The sequence below is a fragment of the Leucopleurus acutus genome (assembly GCF_964270905.1).
Source record: "Leucopleurus acutus genome assembly, chromosome: 10".
In the NCBI taxonomy this organism is placed as follows: domain Eukaryota; kingdom Metazoa; phylum Chordata; class Mammalia; order Artiodactyla; family Delphinidae; genus Leucopleurus; species Leucopleurus acutus.
The window spans coordinates 1,129,802-1,149,145 of NC_139153.1; the positions used below are offsets into that span (position 1 = coordinate 1,129,802).

General features: G+C 56.2%; 1 protein-coding gene across 1 annotated transcript in view; it reads left to right on the top strand.

Moving 5' to 3' along the window:
• The window catches only part of CHCHD6 (coiled-coil-helix-coiled-coil-helix domain containing 6), a 126,429-nt gene that overhangs the window by 70,843 nt on the left and 36,242 nt on the right, over positions 1-19,344 (top strand). The window contains exon 5 of the mRNA XM_082847766.1: positions 10,861-10,944. Coding sequence (XP_082703892.1) covers positions 10,861-10,944 — 84 coding nt within the window. The remainder of the gene's footprint in view (positions 1-10,860; positions 10,945-19,344) is intronic.

The following is a 19,344-nucleotide window of genomic DNA, read 5'->3' on the forward strand; positions in this document are numbered from 1 at the left end:
TTGGGCCCCATTCCTGTTCCCTCGTTCCCCTCCCCCTGCTGCTCCTTCGCTGAGAGGAGGGAACAGGACGACTGAGGGTCTCCGGCTCCTGGAGTTGCTGAGCTCCCCACAAGGGCACTGGCTTGTTCCCTCTGCTTCCCGGGTCCCTGGGAACAGGACTCGAGCGGCAGCCTGACCCGGTAGGGGGGCTGGTGTGGGACCAGGTGAGCAGAGCCACCGCAGGCCCGTGAGAGGATGATGGGCCGGGTGGGGCAGGCCCGCGGAGTGCGGTGCTGGGAGGGTGGGGGGCCCACGTCGTCGCTGTGGGTCGAGCAGCTTACAGACCCAGCCCTCGAGTCACGCTTTCCCGGGCTTAGAGGTTAGTGGGACAGACGAGGCCCAGAGACACAGTCCCCATGGGGGGGCCGGGGGTGTGACGGGAGGCTCACGCACACAGGTGTACATGCGTGCACGTGTGTACACACACCGCACCCCTTCAGCACTCAGCGGGGCGGAAACCCCGCACTTGCCCCCGGAGCAGGGAGGTTCCCCCTGGGGTCGGGGTGCCCACTGCACACTCTGTGGCTGGGTCTGCCCCCACCTTGGGACAGCTCACCTCCGTCCTTGGCCCCGGTACCGAAACCTTCTGGCTCTTTCCAGAAACTCAGTACCTCTCTTAAGGAGGCCCAGAGCGTGGCTGCACGACCAGAGGCCCTGGGCTCCAGGCCGGCCCTGCCGTCGGCATCCACGCGTGGACAGTGGCAATCATGGCATGAGCTGTTTGTTGGACAGCAAGTAGATAACCTCCCAGGAGATTCTTGAAGGTTTGGCCCTTGTGTAAGGGCCTGAGTTACGCTTCTGATAATGTGAACGTGTAAGTTCAGTTCTGAGGACGAATGGACAGTGCCTGCATGCTAGGTGCGCTGCCGGAGGGACAGGAGGGGCTTGTGGCTTCCCCCACAAAGCGCGGATGTTTGCGGGGGGTCAGTAGATCGCTTGGCGTAAGGATAATTAGAATAACCATAAAATCTATTGTGCTGCCGGAGGGACAGAAGGGGCTTGTGGCTTCCCCCACAAAGCGCGGACGTTTGCGGGGGTCAGTAGATCGCTTGGCGTAACGATAATTAGAATGACTATAAAATCTATTGCGCTGCCGGAGGGACAGGAGGGGCTTGCGGCTTCCCCCACAGAGCGCGGATGTTTGCGGGGGGTCAGTAGATCGCTTGGCGTAACGATAATTAGAATAACCATAAAATCTATTGTGCTGCCGGAGGGACAGAAGGGGCTTGTGGCTTCCCCCACAAAGCGCGGACGTTTGCGGGGGTCAGTAGATCGCTTGGCGTAACGATAATTAGAATAACTATAAAATCTATTGCGCTGCCGGAGGGACAGAAGGGGCTTGCGGCTTCCCCCACAGAGCGCGGATGTTTGCGGGGGGTCAGTAGTAGATCGCTTGGCGTAACGATAATTAGAATAACTATAAAATCTATTTAAGCACCCCGGGAGCACAGATGGGAGAAGCCGTCGTGTTTGGATGCCGAGGGAAGAGAAGATACGACAGTCAGATCTTGACTGCAGCCACAGAAACCAGCCCCGCTGTTGTGAGCAGGGAGGGAGGCTGGGGGCCCGGATTCGGGGGACGGTGACTGTCGGGGCCCGATCCAGTGCCCGCCCCGACGAGTCATCCCCAGCACACCTGCCCCACGTAGAAGTAGGACGGCACACCCCTGCCCACACACCCCACGGCGGGAGTTTACGGGGGGCTGGAGAGTCCAAGAAGAAAGAGCATGTGGGCAGAGCCTGGAGAATCGGCCAGGCTGGCAGGCAGGACGCAGAAAGAGGCGTTCTGGCACAGAACGGTAGGGCAAGAGCAGAGCCGTGGAAAGCCTGGCGCCCGTGAAGGGGGCGCGCTTGCAGGTGGTCGAGTCGAGGTCACAGAAGAGTGGTCCTTCAGTGCCGCCTCCCCGTCGTCCACGACGTGGCCAGGCAGAGGCTGTGGGCGGGCCTTCAGGGTCTGAGCAGACTTCGGGTTGGCCCCGAACCATCGTGTGTCTCGAAGGCCATCAGGGTGGCCGCCGCCGTCCCCCGTAGCCTGGCCTCTGGGCTGTGCCACGGAGGCCCCACGCCAGCGCTGGGGCGGCTCTTCCAAGTTCTCGCGTCCTTGTGGTCTCAGCCCAGGTCGTGGGAGCCGCGGGGCTGGTGGGACAGTGCTGCACGGAGCCCGGATCCCTCTGGCGGGTTAGGAGCTTGGCCCGCCTGCCTGCTGACAGCCACGTGCTCAGGGTGTGACCAGGCCCCTGGCCACCCGTTCCTGGTGAGTCAGGGGCTGCTGCCCCCGACCCGTTCACCTCTGAGAACGTCTTCAGTTCACATCAGGCCAGGAGGATGCTCTGGACACCTCGGCACGGGGTGGCCGGCTCTGCCCGGTGCACGCGGCGCCTCTGCCCGTGGCCTGGTTCTGTGCGAGAGCCATGGCCCAGGCACCGTTGTGTTGAAGCCGTGTCTCTGAGCTCTGATACCTGCAGCCGTGTGGAGCGGCGAATGCGGCCCCCGCCCCCCGCCAATCTTTTCAGCCTGCAGATCTGAGCGCAGGCACTCCTCTGCCCGACCGGCTTATTTCAAGCGGCGTGTTGTTACCCTGCGCTGAAAGACAGCCCCTGCCTCGCTCCCAGGCGGGGGTTTATTCTCCATCATTACTTTCTAAAAGGTGTTCGGCTAGAAGATTGCCTATTATTTCCTCTGTGAGCCTCTCCTCACTGCCCTTGTGTGGCGACAGCTGACACAGCCGCAGGGGATGCTCTGTGCGCCTGCCCGCGAGTCACCATGCGCGACAAGAGGGAATCAGGACGTCTTCCTGGGCAGCAGCCTTCCGGTTCGGCTTTTATGAACTGGGTTTAAAAAATAAATGTCAGATCGTATCGGTCTCCTGCTTAGAGCTCTTGGGTGCCCCCTTCCTTTCAGCACAGCTGACCTCTCTCCTCTCCCCGGGCCCGAGCGCAGCAGCCTGTTCCCCCGGGAAGCCTTCGCGTTTGTGTCGCCTCCTCAGAGGCCTGAGTGGTCACCCCCCCCCACCTCTGGCTGCCCCTGTCCTCACAGCCCTTCCCCACATCTGTCCGGCATCCTAGCCGCTCATCAGCATGTCCTCAGCCTGCCATCCCCCTGGTGTGTGCCTCGCTCCGGGAGGGCTCCGGACACACGAGCCGCCGGGACGCTGTGGTGGCTGATAGTCTGAACAGGCAGAGACTGGGAAGCAGCGGGGCCTTGGTGTGGCGAGAAGCAAGGCCAGAGAGGGTCGTGCAGTGCCGGGGAGGGGAGGGCACCGGCAGACGGGCCCAGCACTTGGCTCTGGGAAGGAGGACACACGGCCCCGGGCAGAACTGCTGTCCACGCTGGGTTCATGACCTGTTTTCCAGTTTCTCGTAGGGAAGTCCAGATGTTTTTCTGTAAAAATCCCAGTTTGGTAAACGCTGGTGACCAATTCAATTGAAAACCAAACCAAACCAACACCACCCAGTAGACCAGAGGAGGACCAGGCAGTTCATGGCCATGAGCGGGCCTCTCCTTCCTTCCCTCCCTCCCTCCCATCTTTCATCCTCTCAGCAGTGACCCTCGCTGACTTCACAGCTTCAGTCCCGTCCTCCGTGCCGCGTGGAGAGGTCAGGACTGTGACCCAGTGGCCCCCGCTGGGTGGCCTTCCCGGAGGAGGCTGGGCAGTCTCGGGCTTTCCCCAGCAGGAGCCCCACGCGGCCTGTCGCTCTGCCCAGCCCCCTAGGCAGCCACCGTAAGCGGAGTCGTGCACGTGGTTACATTTAGTTTCCTGACCTTTCCCCTCCCAGGCCGGAGCCCTCCTAGAAACCTCGGGGATGGGAGCACCTTCCAGGACGGTTTGCGTGGAGACCCACGCGTGCTGGGACTCTGTCCCTCTGGGGACAGCTAAAGTCTTTGACTTCAGCATCTCAGCTCTGCGTGACCTCACTGTGTGGCTCTGGGTGGCTGCATCACTCTGTGCCTCGGTTTTCTTGCCTTTTAAGTGGGTTTAATGGTTCCCTCCTCACCGGATGGTTGGGTGAGTTGAAGGAGCACTTGAGTCATTGTTTATAAACCGTTGCTACGTGGTCACTGCTGTTCTTACTGACTCGGCCCTGTCGTTCAGGAGTCGTCTCTGATCGCTGTTTCTGTTACAATCGAGGTGGTACCGTCCGCCCAGCACCTGGGTGCTGCTGAGGGGAAGCGAGGGTGCAGAGCGCGGGGCCGACGGACCAGACGCGGCGGACGCGCAGGGCCTCGCCTTTTCCTGGTCATGTTCTCTTCGTACTCTGCTGCCTTGGAACCCACCTGCCCTGTGAGCCCTCCCTGTTTAGTTGTTCTGTCAGTATCTTGAGAGACGTTAAATTCTCTGACTATGCTCGTGGATCTATTTATGTTCTTCTTTAATCTGTCCAATTTGTTCTATGTATTTGGGATTTTTGTTACCAGGCGCATACACGTTTATGATTGTTATCTCTTCTTGACTAATTGTCTCTTTTATGATTGTGAGCTGCCCTTCTTTATATCTGGTAATATTTTTTTGTCTTGAATTCTCCTTTATCTGATATTAATATAGCTGTACCAGCTTTCTTAATACAGCAAGTGCACTGCATACAAATGAGTTCTGTTCCGAGAGCACATTCCTAAGTCCAATTTGTTCATAAGTCCAACAAAGTTAGCCTTAGTTAGTTAGGTACCCAACTAACACAATCGGCTACATAATAAGGTACTGTAATAGGTTTATAATACTTTTCACACAAATAATACATAAAAAAACACAAAAAGTAAAGAAAACATTTTTAATCTTGCAGTACCTTGAAAAGTACAGCAGTGCAGTACGACAGGTGGCACACAGGGGCTGGCATCAAGTGAACAGGCAAGAAAAGTTACTGACTGGAGGAGGGAGAGGAGTGGAAGATGGTAGAGCTGAAGGATTGCTGGCAATAGGAGACGGAGGGCGAGCTGCCATTTCACTCACACCTGACGTTGATGGAACGCACGTTCGCATCTTTGAAAGTTCGCAACTTGAAGGATCATGTGTGGGGGACTTACTGTGCTTGGTGTGCACGATACACCTTTTCCCATTTTTTAAAACCTGTTTGTATTATTTTTTATCAATAACATATAGCTGGGGTTTTGCCTTTGCATTGGTGTGTATGGTAAGCAGAATAACGGCCTCCCAGAGACGTCCACCTCCCAACCCCCAGGACCTGTGAATGTACTCTCTTGCATGGTAAACAGGGCTCTTCAGATGTCGCTAAGTTAAGAATATGTGGTGGGGAGACTATCCTGTATTATCCAAGGATGCCCGGTGTGATCTCAAGTGTCAGGGAGATTAGGAGAAAGGGAAATCAGGGAATGACCAGGGAAAGAAGGAGACAGGAGGGTCAGAGAAGGAGACGTGATGACAGTAGCAGAGGTCAGGGCGACGTGGGGCCTTGAGCCGAGAAATGCAGGCGACCCCTAGACGCTGGGAAGGGCGAGGAAACGGGTTCTTCTCCAGAGCTTCCAGAAGGACACAGCCCTGCTGACCCCACGCCTGTAGCCAAAGAAGACCCATTCGAGACTTCTGATCTCTAGAACTGTAAGAGAATAAATGTGTAGTATTTTAAGCCAGTACGTTTCTGGTAAGTTCTCACAACAGCAAGAGGGAACTAATACAGGGGTAAGTCTGTTTCTATTCAATGTCATTGTTGGTGTGAGCGCATTTAAATTGACCATTTGTTATTTGTTTGTTCCGTCTGTTCTTTGTTCCTCTGTTGCTGCTTTCTTGTAGATGTGTTTTGAGGGAGAGGGTGGAGATGAATCAGTACATTTTAGCATTTCGTTTTATCTCCTCTACTGACTCTTTACTTGTGCTTTCTTTGGTTACATTTTTAGTAGTTATTCTGGAAATCACTTTTAAAAAAATCTGTGCTCAAGAAGGATTCTGTTACTTCAGGAATTATTTAGGAACTTCACAAAAGCACCCTGCTTGGGAGTTTTCTGAGCTTCTCAGATCTATTTGTGGTCTTTAATTAATTTTGGAATATCCTTGGCCTTTATCTCTTCCCTTTTTTTGCCCCATCTTTCTCTTTTCCTACTAGGACTTCAGTTAAAGGTACGCTCTGTCGTTTAATATTGTCCTGTAGGTCTTGGGGGCCCTGTTTCATTCTATTTTTCATGCTTCGTCTGCTTGGGTTTCAATGTGAGTAATCTCTAATCATCTGTTTCCAGGTGCATTGCCTCTTTCCTCTGCTCTGTCCCGTTTGCTAAGGAGCCCACGATTCCTTGCGTCTTTGTTTGGTTCTGTTCTAGTTCGGGTGGTGTCAGTGAAGGTGGAGGAGGGGCCTCTGAAAACCCTCTCTTCCATAAAAGCAATGAAAACGGACAGAGCCTATTTTTTCAGAACTGAAAGTTAACCGAAGACTGTGGCCATCCAGGGGCATTTGTCCAGGAAACATGGGTGGATCCCAGTAAGGAGCGTGAGGTCTGTGGCATTTCAAATTGTCCTTGTCCCCACCCTCCTTTCCCCAGCCTGAGCAGTGGCGTCGAAAGCCAGCAGGCCCAACCCTGGTAAAGCCCAGCAGCGCGGCAGCCAGCGCACGGGGCACGGGGCGGGCGAGGATTGGGGCCCTTCAGAGCCCCGTTCCCAGGGGTCGCCCTTCTTCCTGTCTAGGGGTTCCCTGGAGGACCCCACTCGCAAGGCTGACTTCATTTCACATGACTTGTGACTCAGGGGCGCCCTGGGGTCGCTTGCCGTCAGAGGCCATTGTTGAACGCGCGGGACAGCTGGGTGCAGACAGTGGGGGAGCCCAAGCACTAGGCCAGCAGAGCTACAGAAGAGAGGAATGTGGGAGGCTTTGGAAGGCTCCGGCGCTTTGCTGGGAAGCTGGAGGCCACATTCTGGCTAGGGCTGTGCACGGGGAGACCTCTGGACACCCACACTGAGACGCGTCGCAGCCAGACTGTCAGAGGCCACAGTCAAAGAGAGAATCTTGAAACCAGCAGAAGCCACTCATCACATGCAAGGGACTCTCTGTGAGGCTAGCGGCTGGCGTCTCCTCAGGAGTAATGTAGGAAGTCTCCACGACTTCCCATGCGGTGCCCACCCTTTCCTGCTAGAGTCTCCGCCGTGTTAACCCTGGTGACTTTGAAGTCCCTCTGGGCTAACTCCGGGCCTTTGTTGCATCTGGCTCTATTGAGTATTTCCTCTGTATGGTACATCTTTATTGTCTCGTGTGTGTGTGTGTGTGTTTAAATGTTTGCTTGAATGCTGAACCTTTTGGGCACTGCAGTATACATTTGTGCCAGGGAGGGTTTTCCTTTGTTCTGGGAGACCCTTAGTGTGGGGACTGGGTCCCTTGTGAGTGGCATACAGTTGGATTTCCTTTTTCTTCCTTTTACCCAAAGTGGTAATCTTTTTCCTTTAAGGCTGAGGTTATTTGGTTCGTGGTCTACATTCATTATCTGTTGCTAAATAACAAGTTACGCATCTAGTGGTTTAAAGCAGTAACCACGTATGACCTCACGGTGTCTGCGGACACCTCACGCTGGATACCTCACGGGTCCTCGGGGCTGGGACTGGGCTTGGCTGGGCCTCTGCCCCTGGCTTCTCATGGCTGCGGTCCCGTCCCAAGGCCCTCGGGCCATTGGGCCGAGGCCCCTCAGTTCCGTGCCACAGGGGCATCTCCGGAGGGCAGCCCACGACACCAGGGAAGCTGACTCCATGAGTGTGGACAAGCAGGTGGGCGCCAGACCGAAAGCACGACCTTTGCCCCTGGAACTGCCCCCTCTCGCTCCAGTCATAGCCGCTCATCAGGATTTGGGTGTCACTCCAGGGCCCGAGCCCGGGGACGTGGGATCCCGGGGGACCATCTCAAAAGCTGTGATCTCTGATTACTTATACTGATTCCCGCAACCTTGCCTGGTCTTTTCTGTTCCGTCCTCTCCTCCCCTCATTCTCCTCCGCCCCGCCTCCTCCGCTCGGGCCTCCCCTCCTCCCCTGCCGTCCCTGTGCGTCCCCGTCCCCCGAGCAGCCTTGGTTGGACTCCGGCCCGTGCTCTGCCCTCGAGTTTTCTGGCTCGTCTGTTGCTGTGCGTCCTTGTCCCGGTTGCAGGGCCAAATCTCTCTACTGCGTCCCCATTTCCTAATTTCCCCCTAACTGCCCTCAGCTTGGGGCTTGTCTCATGCATTTGATTCCTTGTTCCTTGAAGAAATTGACATTTATAATATTTACCTACTTGGGGGCTTGCCTGTTTCAGGTTCATTGCTTCTTTTTAAATCAGAAGTTCATTTATCTTTTTGAGCACCTTAAACTTACATGTTTAAAATCCTTTATCAATTGGAAATTTGAACACTGGCTGAATATTTGATGGTGTTAAGGAATTCATTTGTTTTGGTATGCAATGCTACTGGTTCTGAATAGGAAAATAAAAGTCTCTATCTTTTAGAGAAGTATATTGAAGTACGTGCAGATGAAATGACCTGCTGTAAGGAATCTGGGGGGAGGGAGGGGTGGGTGCTGTAGGTGAAACAGAATTCCCGTTAATCATTTTTTAATATTTCCTTTTTTTTAAAGTTAATTAATTAATTAACTTTATTTTTGGCTACATCGGGTCTTAGTTGCAGTGTTACAGGATCTTCGTTGTGGCATGTGGGATCTTTCACTGTGGTGCGTGGACTTCTCTCTCTAGTTGTGGTACACAGGCTCAGTAGTTGCAGCGTGCAGGCTTAGTTGCCCTGTGGCACGTGGGACCTTAGTTCCCCAACCAGGGATCGAACCCATGTCCCCTGCATTAGAAGGCGGATTCTTAACTGCTGGACCACCAGGGAAGTCCCTAGTTTATCATTTTGAAGCTTAGTGATGGCTATCTGTTTTTTTTTAAATTTTATTATAAATTTATATTTATTTTACATTATTTAATATATATTTTAATATTATAATATCCATGTTTATTTAGTATTATTTTAGTACAGTAATACAATTTTGCATAATAAAGTTTTAAAAAGCCGTGTCATAACGTCCCATCCTGTGAATTTTGTCTGGAGCGAATTCGCATCAGCTGCTGGTTTGACGGGCAGCCTTTCTAAGCTTACGCTTCCTCGCCGTATTTGGTTTGCAGGCTTGTTTTGAGCACAAGTTTTGGTTTTGGTCTTGTTGGCTTTGTTTCTCTCCTATTTCCTTGTCTCCCTGCCGAGCATTTTCGTGGCAGCCTACAGCTGCCCCAAGTGCCAGCCAGTCCCCGCGCCGCCCAGCTGTGGCCTGGGGTTCACAGCGCTGGAGCTGTGGCCTCTGGGCTGAACCCAGCTTCCGGCAGATTGAGAACCACGGCCTGACATGGGGTCCTCAGGTTAGCTTCTTATTCTGGGGGAGCCCTGGGCTCCGGGGGCGAAGCTGGCCCCACGCCCGCCTCTGCCCAAGGCTGTGGCTTTGGCCTTACCTGCCTCTGTGCCCGTCTGTTCTGTTGGACGTTTGCATCTTGTTATCTGCCTTGTGTTTGGAGCAGGGCAGGTGCATCGAGCGTGCTCATCTGACAGTTCCCTTCACTTCCCCCTTCAAAGACTGTGACCCGAGAGCGGGCATGCATAATGGTGACATTTTACCTTTGTGTTGGAGACAGTGTGCTTTATGCAGTGTTTTTCCCCAGAAGGCCGACTGGGAAATGTCTTAGGGAGAATGACGGTCGCTACCCTGCAAGCTGTCCGTCTGTGGTTCCCCAGCCCGTGTCCATCTGCAGTTGTCCTATTTTTATGTCTCTTCTGCTGGGATCTAAGCTCCATGAGGACAGGAGCTCCCCTCACCCCCAGTGCCCCAGCCCCCTTACAGATGTGTGTGTCACGTGGCAACACCCGCTAACGTCTGGCTCTGACCTGAGGGCCACCTGTCTGCTGTGTGCCAGGCAAGGGCCGGACGGTGGCCGCTCGGCAGAGTGGGCACCTCCGTCTGCCAAACCTGCGTCACCGGCACGGCCTCTGGTCCAGGCGCCAACACCGGGAGTTTGCGTTGCACGCACTTTCTACAGCTCCTGCGCCAGGCCAGCCCTCGTTTTTCTCAGGCAGAGGCAGGCCAGGGGCCCTGACTCAGGGAATTTCCAAGGGCTCCGGGGACATGGGCCTCCCCGTCAGGAGGACGTGAATTCCTGCTTCGTCTGATGCAGCATCATTGTGCGCGGGCCTACCGTGACCCTGGCCTTGCCGTTGGGGTTTCCTTTGACCCCTGCACAGCCCGTGGGGGGGAGTCATTCCGGGTTTATGTGTCACACATGCGTGGGCTGGCGCTTGGGGTCAGGGACTTGTTGAAGGACCCCCGGCTGGTTGAGGGCGGGGAGGGGGCTGGCCCGGGTAGCCTGCTGTGACCTTGTGGGGGTCCTCGGCCGTGTGCTCCCGTCAAGAGGCCGAGGGGCAGCTGTCCCGCGAGGCCTAGGATTCTGGGTTCCAAGGCTGCTCACCTTTCAGCTCCCTGGCCCTTGGAGACAGGTGGTCTGCTCAGCAGAAGGAGGACATCTGGGCGTGCCTGCTGCTCAGAGCTCAGGGAGTGAGTCGGCGGCGCGTGTGCTATGGGGACAGCGCAGTGCTTCTGGCCTGCGCGCCTTGAGGCTGCACGGCTTCCGTCCAGGCCCTTCTCTGCCCAGGCTCCACCCCAGCTCCTCTCGTGGCTTTGAGCTTTGGGGCCGTCACCTAAGCTGCCCTGTTTCTGCATTGTGATGGGGCCCTAGTCATCCTGCCTGCCTTTGGAGACCGTGGGGCGTGTGTGCACACGCTTGCCCTGGTCAGTGCTGCAGGGTTCCCCCTTAACGGCGGTAGCGACGTGGCACTGCGTGGGCTTCCATTCGTAGGTCGCCAACGGCTGACTGGACTCTGCTCTCCTTGCAGGCCAGGGAGCTGGAGAGCCGAGAGGCGGAGCTGAGACGCCGCGACGCCTTATACAAGGAGCAGCTCGGGCGCCTGGAGAAGCAGGTGAGCGGTCCGGCGGGAGGGCGGCCGGGCCCCGAGCTCCGGGCGAGCTCAGGAAACTGACCCCGTGCGCTGGGAAGAGGTAGTGATAGTGCGACCGTCGCAGTACCAATACACGAGCGCCGTTACTGATTTTCTCCTGGGGGTCAGGGATCAGAGGGCCCATCTCAACTCTTCTGAAGATGAGCCTTTGAAACGAACGCGTTTCAGAGGCACATCATCTGCCCTTTTTCAAATCTGCAACAACGAAAATTCATTTGGTGACTTTGTAACTTGCTTCCTGTTTGGGGGGCTTAGTTTGTCGATCATGAAGGAATTTTCAAAGAGACCCTGAAAACGTGGGAGGCGATGGTTGGCAGGTTAACACTGGCTCTCCCTATGCCTGAGACCGTGGCCAAGCCACCGAGTGCCTGCTGTCCCCGCGGGTCCTGGGGCCCCTTGTCTCGGTTTGGAGCTTTGAGGTTGGCGGTGTCTTGCAGGCTTGATGGCAGCCTGCCGTGGGGACAGAAGGGGGTCACCTGTTGGTGTCTGGGGGACGCCAGGCGTGTGAGGCGTGCAGCCCGGAGGGTGACTCTCCTCTGGTTCTCCGCCTTACGGCCCGTGCTCTGCTTCTTTCCCACCGCCCTCCCACTCGTCCTGGGTCAGGTCCAGCTCCTCACATAGGCAGATGGGCCCCTTCTTTTAAGTGAGGTTTGCCTGCGTGCTTGTGAGCATTACTGAAAACTTCCAGAAGAGGTGTGCAGATGCTTAAACGCTAGCATTTTGCAAAACAGGAGCTGGGTCCCTGGAGGGAGGTGGGGCGGAGGGGGAGAGAGGCTGGGCCGGCCCAGTGGGCCTTCTCCGGGGACAGATCTGCTCCTGTAATTGCTGGGACCACGGAGAATCTTCTCCAGCTGCCGTTGCTATTGTATTTTTATATAAATTCTGCCTCCGTTTTTGAATGCTCAGACTTTGACATTTTCAGCTTCTGCACCTTCCAATCATCAAGCTCCTTTTTCTTTTCTTTTTTTTTTTGGTTTCCTTTTACGCTTGGAAATTGATGGTGGAAAGCTGTTCGGGGCAGACTTGGAACAGCGGCTGGATCATCCTCGACCCCTCAGCAGCTGGGAGCCAGTCGGGGTGGGGAAGGTCGGGGTGGGAGGCGCAGAGGCCCATTGCCTGGAGGACGCCGTCTGGACCCAGCGTGTGATGGGCGTCGACGGGCAGGAGAGCCCGCGGAGCCCAGACCCGTGTTCAGGGGCGGGGACTTGGTGACCCTTCTGTGCCCGTGACGGTTATTCCTGAGTGAGGGGAGCATTTTTGATTGGGCGCCTGTGCCTCGTGATCTTTCTGAGCAGTTGTTCCCGGTGCCCAGGCCGCCAGGCTGGAGCGAGGAGGGTTTTCCTTTTCCCGCGGAGAGAGGTGAGCTGCCGCGTTCACAGCGGCCTTGCCAGGGTCTTGGCCCAGGAAGCAAAGCTGGCGTGATGTCCGTTCAGGCGGCAGGCAGAGGGCGGCGTGCACTGACGGCGGGTGGCTGGACACCAGCTCCGCCGTCCTCTCCGGTGTTCTCTCCCCTGCAGGCTGCAGGCTGCGTTCCAGCAGCAGTGGGTGTGTCTGAGGCAGTCTCATCTCCAGGGATGGCCTCTTCTCCAGGCCTCGCTGGGCCCAGGGCCAGGCGGGTGGGGCGGGCATCTCTGGGGTCCAGCAGAGCTCAGCGCTGGTTCCGCCTCAGCAGCACAGCAGCCTGGGACTTGGAGCAAGTTGTCTGAATTCCGGAGCCTCCGTTTCCTCGTCTTTGAAATGGGAATTTCAAACCCGAGCTGCCGGCTGTCTGGGGGATGTGTGGTTGTTTGCGTAAAGCAGCCCCCGGAGCGCCTGGAGGACCCACCCGTTCATCCCGTGTTAGTTTGGCTGTGTTCAGCGCCGGGCAGTGGTGCTTCCTGCCACACGGAGCCCACAGTCCAGGGTGGGAGGGGAGGGGACGCTGAGGGCTAGGGCCCCAGACGAGGGACGCCTGAGACCGTCCTGTGACCCGTGGGCCTGCCAGCTCCGTCAGTATAGTCTTACTTTTCCAGACTCAGCAGCTGCAAGTGGAGAGGGCACTTTTGGGGTGTAGTTTCAAAGAGTGAGGCAGGGAGAAAGGGAGGACCCTGGATTCCGGGCTCCCTCGCCTAGAGGTTCCCCCAGTCCCCGCTATCCCAGCCCTGCCTGTGAGCAGGTGGTGCTTCTCCTGGCTTCCGTGTTTTCTGCCTGGGCTTTGCTTTTCCTGAGGAGCGGCCGTGCCGTGACCCTGCCACGCCTGCAGCCTTCTCAGTGCGGCACGAAGCAGCCCCGCCTGGAGTCCCTGAGCCTCTCCAGGAAAACAGGGAAGTCCACTTCACAAGACAAGGTGGCTGCTGGTCAGGGCTGCAGGAAGAGGGCCCAGCCTCACGCTTTGGGGAAATGAGTTACAGCCCAAGGCGACCCTGTCACACACTCAGTGGAGCGGCCACCGTGGGGAGGATGGGTACCAAGGATGGTGGTTCAGCCCGTGCTCCCAGGGGGCCGCCTGGCCAGGCCGCCTTGGGAAGCTGTCACCCAGGGACCCTGGAGCTGAGCACAGCTATGCCCTGAGGCCTGGCCTTTCTTAGCAGGAATGGGCTGCTTATCCCTGGGCTCGTGGGACCACTGCCTCCGATAAGGCGAGACAGGAGGACCCTTGATCCAATCCGATTCTTTTCACGTGTAGGAAAGTGGCCCTAAGGCAGCTCAGTGGTTTGAGAGTCAACTGGTACAGCGGTGAGTGCTGTGCTCTTAGACCTAGAAGGACCTGGGCCCTGTCCCTGGCACTTAAGACCGAAGTGGAGAAGTGGGTCAGCCTGCCTTGTGTTCCATCTGTGGCCACCCTGGTTGCCTGCACTTCTGTTTCTAAGACTCAGACGTTAGAATCCCGTCGGGGGTGTGACTGGCCAGCAACCTTAGGTTTCCCCAAATCCACCTTTTCTCCCTTTGCTAAAGTGGACATGGTCTTGTCTGGTGTCTTCCCATTTTCTCTGAATTCTGAGTTGCCAGAGCAACAAGAGTCTCCGTCAGGGAGTTCAGAGCTAGCGGGACTCGCCTGGGCGGGGTCGTGAATTCATCTCGCAAGCCGGCGCTGCCTGCGGCCGGCCCCAGGTGTCCGTCCCGGGTTCACTCTTTTCCGCCCCCTGGGTGGAGGCTGGGAGTTCAGGGCTCTGTCTCTCCGCCCTCTGCTGACTGCACGCGTCTCGGCAGCGCGGGCCTGTCCCCCTGGTCCCCGTCTCTCCTAATGAAATTCTAAATCCCTGGCTTTGTGCTCGGCGTTTTCCAGCAGCTCAGCCCGCCGGGGTCTCAGCCCTCCTGGCCCTACTCCCCGGCCCTGGCCCTCCGTCCCATGGCCCCTGTGCCCTGTCGGGAGCACAGGGCAGAGGTCACCTTTGTGCCCTTCCCAGGAGATCGCCTTCACGGGTGCACTGGGCTGAGGCCGGCTCTGCATCCCGGGTCTCATATCAGGATCAGTTGTGACTGTATCTCTCGGAAGAGTGTTTTTAAAGACCTTACCGCTGAAGCTGTCCTCCTGCCGTGGAGGTGTCTGGCGTCCTCACCGGCCGCTGCAGTTGGTCCCCAGCCGCTGGCACTGCTCTCACCCTGGCTTTTCAGTGCCCACGCACAGCTGCTACCTGTGCCCGGGGGGCAGGCACCTCCCAAGGCTTTGTCTGTCTCCTGCAGGCCCCGTGTGTGGACGTGGCCCTTCCTGCTGCGTCTCAGGGACCACGTGCAGCTTGCACGCGGCCCCACGGCCTCCTAAGTGGTAGACGTGGGATGTACGTCTGGGGCTGGCTGACTCCAGAATCCTGGTCTGGGTGCCTTGTTCACGCTGGGATTTATCTTTTTAACGGGCAGGCAGATATGCTCCAGAAAGGAAATGGCCACGTGGCCCTGCCTATTCTGCATCCAGACTGCGTCCTCCTGGACAGTCTGATGCCACGTCCTGCACTTGGAGGTGACTGTCCAAGGAGCTGTCCCCTCAAGGCAGCCTGTGGCGCTAAGTGCCCAGGTTGGTGTTACACCTGCTACAGCAGAGGGTCTGCCTGCACGTCGTCCTTCCCTCAGGGTCAGTGATGGCGGTCACAGTGCAGTCGAGCTGGGGGGAGCCTTAGGAAGGAGCGTGGTCACTGAGTCAGGGGGAAGCGGTCGCAGAGCTGAGTGGCAGGGACGGTGCAGTGGCCGAGCGCATAGGATGGCCAGGCATGCGAGGCGGTGGCGGGTGTGAGGGCCACGTGAGGCCACCGCAGCGGCTCTGTGTGCAGGGCTTAACGTCTCCACGTGGACCGTCTTCCTGTGAGCTCGCCCCGCAGCTGGGAAAGCCAAGGTCTTCCGGGCTCTTTCCTCTCCCTGTCTGTGTGTTTCCTACACTCCATCCATCCCCACACTTCCCCTCCTCTGCATCCACGTCTCTGTCATCTGTCACCCACACGAGGGCATTGTCCCTGATGGCCTCCAGGCCTTAGTGACCGTCCCTCTGTCCCGTCCAGATTTCTCGTTGCCGTGTCTGCACCGTGCTTCCTCACCCGGCCCTGAACGTCACCTGGTCGGGCCCTGCACGCCCTTCAGACTCCACTCCACCATCTGCTGGCCCAGCTCAGCGTCCCCAGCCTCTGATGGGGGTCGGCCTCTTGCCCCAGCTTGAGCTCCAGGTCGGGAGGTGATTCTTACACATGCAGCAGCAAACCTGCAAATCCAGAGCAGAGAAAGCGGGGGAGGGAAGGGTCCTCTGTGGACACACACCCAGCACAGGTCCTGGGGCTGTGGCCTGTGTGCCTACCCACCCGAAGCCAGCCCGCAGGTCCCTGCAGAGCGAAGGCCTTCCCACCTCCGTCAGCGGCAACTCGGGCCCATCGCCAGACACGGAGGACGTGGGGCTGGGCAGGCGCAGCTCCCACTGCAGGGCAGCCAGGCCGGGGCCATCCTGGGCACTCGGAACCCGGGGACCATGTGGGAAGGTGTGGAATGTAAAGGTTCTGGGGCTCTTGGTGGCCTCTTACCTGGTGCCTTCTTAAATACACCAAAGTCAGTTTGGAGGGGTCTTGGCGCTCTTAGGGTCTCACAATACCAGCCTCTAAACTCAAGCAGAGGGAGGTTAGGTTATTTACCCGAGTTAAATGGCTCAAGAAAGGACTTCATGTCTTACTTGAAATGCTTTGGGACGTAAAGATTCCGGCCCATCACTGTCTCCGCGAGGGCTGTCCGTGTGGACCCCGTGGAGCCGGGTTCCTGCCATCGTCCCAGGAGGAACACAGGCCGTCCCATCTCTTGTTCAGAGGATCACACTTGGCAAGTGTTGTGGACGTGCTCATGGCCTCTGTCGAGAATGCCAGGCGTCACTGAAACAAACAGACGACGTTGCGGCACCTGGTTGTTGGTTACCAGCTGGCAGCTTTGCCTAGAACAGCGGTACCTGCGGACACCTGCCCCGAGTGTCCCTGTGGCACCTGCTCCCACGGCCCACTTCCCTGTCGACGCCCAGGAACACGTGTCATCTGGCTGAGAAGCCGATCGGAGGGCGCTGCCAGTGGTCCTGAGTGGAACCCCTTCCCATCAGGTTTCCGGTAACCCCTGGAGCCAGGAGCGGCGTTGCTGACCTTGTGGCTGGGGCGCTTGGGAGGGGCCTGGGGAGCTCTAGCGATACGAAGCAGCAGTAGGTGCTTGGGGGAGAGTTGGTGTGAAGCGTGAGTTTGGTGAGAAGCTGCTGAGCTGACCTGCCGGGACTGTGGGGCTCTGTGAGGCAGCGGGGCCCCCGCCAGATGACGTGCGGTCGCGAACGTTCCGTTTCATCAACAGCGTTGCCGACAACACCCCTCTGCCCTGAGCACGTGACCTTGAGCACACAGGCGGCTCTGTCCAGGCTGCTCTTGATACTCTCCTGTGACTCCCCTTCCCCAGGGCGCCCGAGGGGAGGGGCTTCCTGCGGAACAGGATTCGCTTGGCAGAAATCGTCTCACCGCAAACTCCCATCAAGGCAGCGCCTTGTTTCTTTGAGATCGCCTCTCAGATGTGTTAATGAGGGAAGAAAGAATGAGAACTATGAGGAAAGTCTGGAGGAAAGTGGATCAGTAAGATGTGAAGCGGGAAAGTAGACAAATGACTCAACAGCTGGAGGAGCTGAGCAGAGAGGAGGGAGGGGGTTTACATGGAATCAGAGGCATCTGAAGGGGGTTTGAAAGGGAAGCACAGAGATTCCGAAGACTTTAAGTTGCTGGGCTCTGAATGATTAACTGCTGACTGAGGTTCTGAGGCCAAAATCATGCCTGTATTGAAATGAGAAAAAAAGACAGAAGTGTACGAATCTCCTTAGTTTTCAAAATGAACCTCAAGAAGGATAAACCAGAAACTAACGAGATTTTTACCTACAGCTGGGAGTGGGAATGGGCTGGCAAGACAGGGAGGGTGTGGGACATCTCTGAGTATGTTCTTTATAAATAGTTTGACTTTTGAACCGTGTTAATGTTTTGCTTATTTGAAAAGTAAATCGACAGAGATGGTGTTAAAAATTAATACAAGCAGAAATAAATGAACCCAGCCATCTATCAGACAGATACCGCCCCACAGAGAGGGACTTCCAGAGGGAAGACGTCTGGGCTCCCCTCTCCCTGCTCTCCCCACCAAGCACAGCTGGGAACCCTGGAATAAGCTGAGAGGCACCACAGGTCTCTGAAAGGAAGGGAGAGGGAGAGCTGGCGAGGGACCCTGGGATGGAGGAACAGCGCGGTGGCCCACGTGCTCACAACCCCCTCCCAGTGACAGAAGGCAAACAGGGCCAGTGTCTTTGGCCCCAGCCTGGTGGCAGATGGCTTCGCAGGTCGGCTCAGAGTCCTTCAGATTGAGACAGAGCCCCTCCCAGCCACACTGGGGGTCAGGTGAGAGCCCCCGGCATGCATCCCCAACAAGTGTTCCTCATCCCTGGGGCCAGAGACTCCCTCCTTCCCCCGAGACCCCAAATGGCTCGACGGCACACCAGGGGGATCCTGCCACAGCAGGGCTGGGGGCAGCCAGGGAGCACTGGCCTGGGAAGAACACTTTGTCCTGTGGACCAGAGGGTCCTGGCTCCCACCCAGATCATTGGTGAGCTGCTGGCCGGCAGGAGATGTCCTGCCCACAAGTGGCTGGGGCAGTGCTCCTTGGGTCCTGTAGGCAAGAGATGCCTGACAGTGGCAGGGGGACCCCTCCCCAACAAGTGGCTGGCGGGGGAGCACAGCCTGGGGAAGCACTTCCTGCTCCGCAGGCAACCCCGCAGGGTCAGCAGGAGCCCCAGTGCCTTGGAGGAACCAAGTGGACACGATAGTGCGGTAAAGGCTCTGAATCCAGTTGCTGAGGAACTCCCAGAGGTAAAGCCACACTTAGACTCACAATCATGAAACTTCTGGAAACTGAAGACAAAACTGGAAAGCCGTCAGAGAAAACCAGCGTTACGTACGCGGTGATGCCGATTTTATCGATGGTGGAACCTCATCTAAAAGCACGGAGGCCAGAGGAAGTGGCATATTTCCTGAGTCCTGAAAGAAAAAACTCTGTTAACCATGAATTCTACACCCAGCAAAACTATCCTTTAGGAACGAAGAGGAAATGAAGACGTTCTCGGATTACAGAGAGCTAAGAGAATTTGTGGCTGCCCAGTGTACCCGTAAGGAATGGCAAAGTAAGTTATTCAAACAGAAGGAAATGATAAAAGAAATAATTTGGGAATATGAACAAGAAAGAAAGAACAAAGGAGAAATAAAAATGCAGATAAATACAACAGATTATCCTTCTTCACATGAATTTTTAAAATCATATTTGATTGTTGAAACAAAAAATATAACATTGTATGATGTGAGGCAAATGCATGTGCAAAAAATGCTCAAAGTAGACTTTAAAAAGTGGAGAGGCTGGAGGAACCTAAGTGGAAGTGAGGCTTGCAGACTTGACCCTGAGCGGTAGAGCGTCAGCAGCAGCAGGTTGTACATTACATGTGTGTATTGTAATGCTCAGTGCAGCCACTGAGAAAGTTAGGTGAAGCAGTGACTCAAACACACTATTAATAAATCAACATGGAATCTGATGAAATGTTTAACTGACAGGAAGACAAGAAAAGAGAAGTGGAGGAGGAACAGAGGGAACAAACAGAAAACATGTAATAAGATGGAAGACTTAAGCTCTAACTGTCAGTAATCACCTTAAAGGCAAATGGTCTAAATATACCAGAGAAAAGGCCGAGGTTGCCACACAAACACACACACACACAACTCTGCTGTCTATAAGAAAATTCAAATACGGTGACATAGATGGAAAGTAAAAGGGTGAAAAAAAGATGTGTCGGGCTTCCCTGGTGGCGCAGTGGTTGAGAGTCTGCCTGCCGATGCAGGGGACACGGGTTCGTGCCCCGGTTCG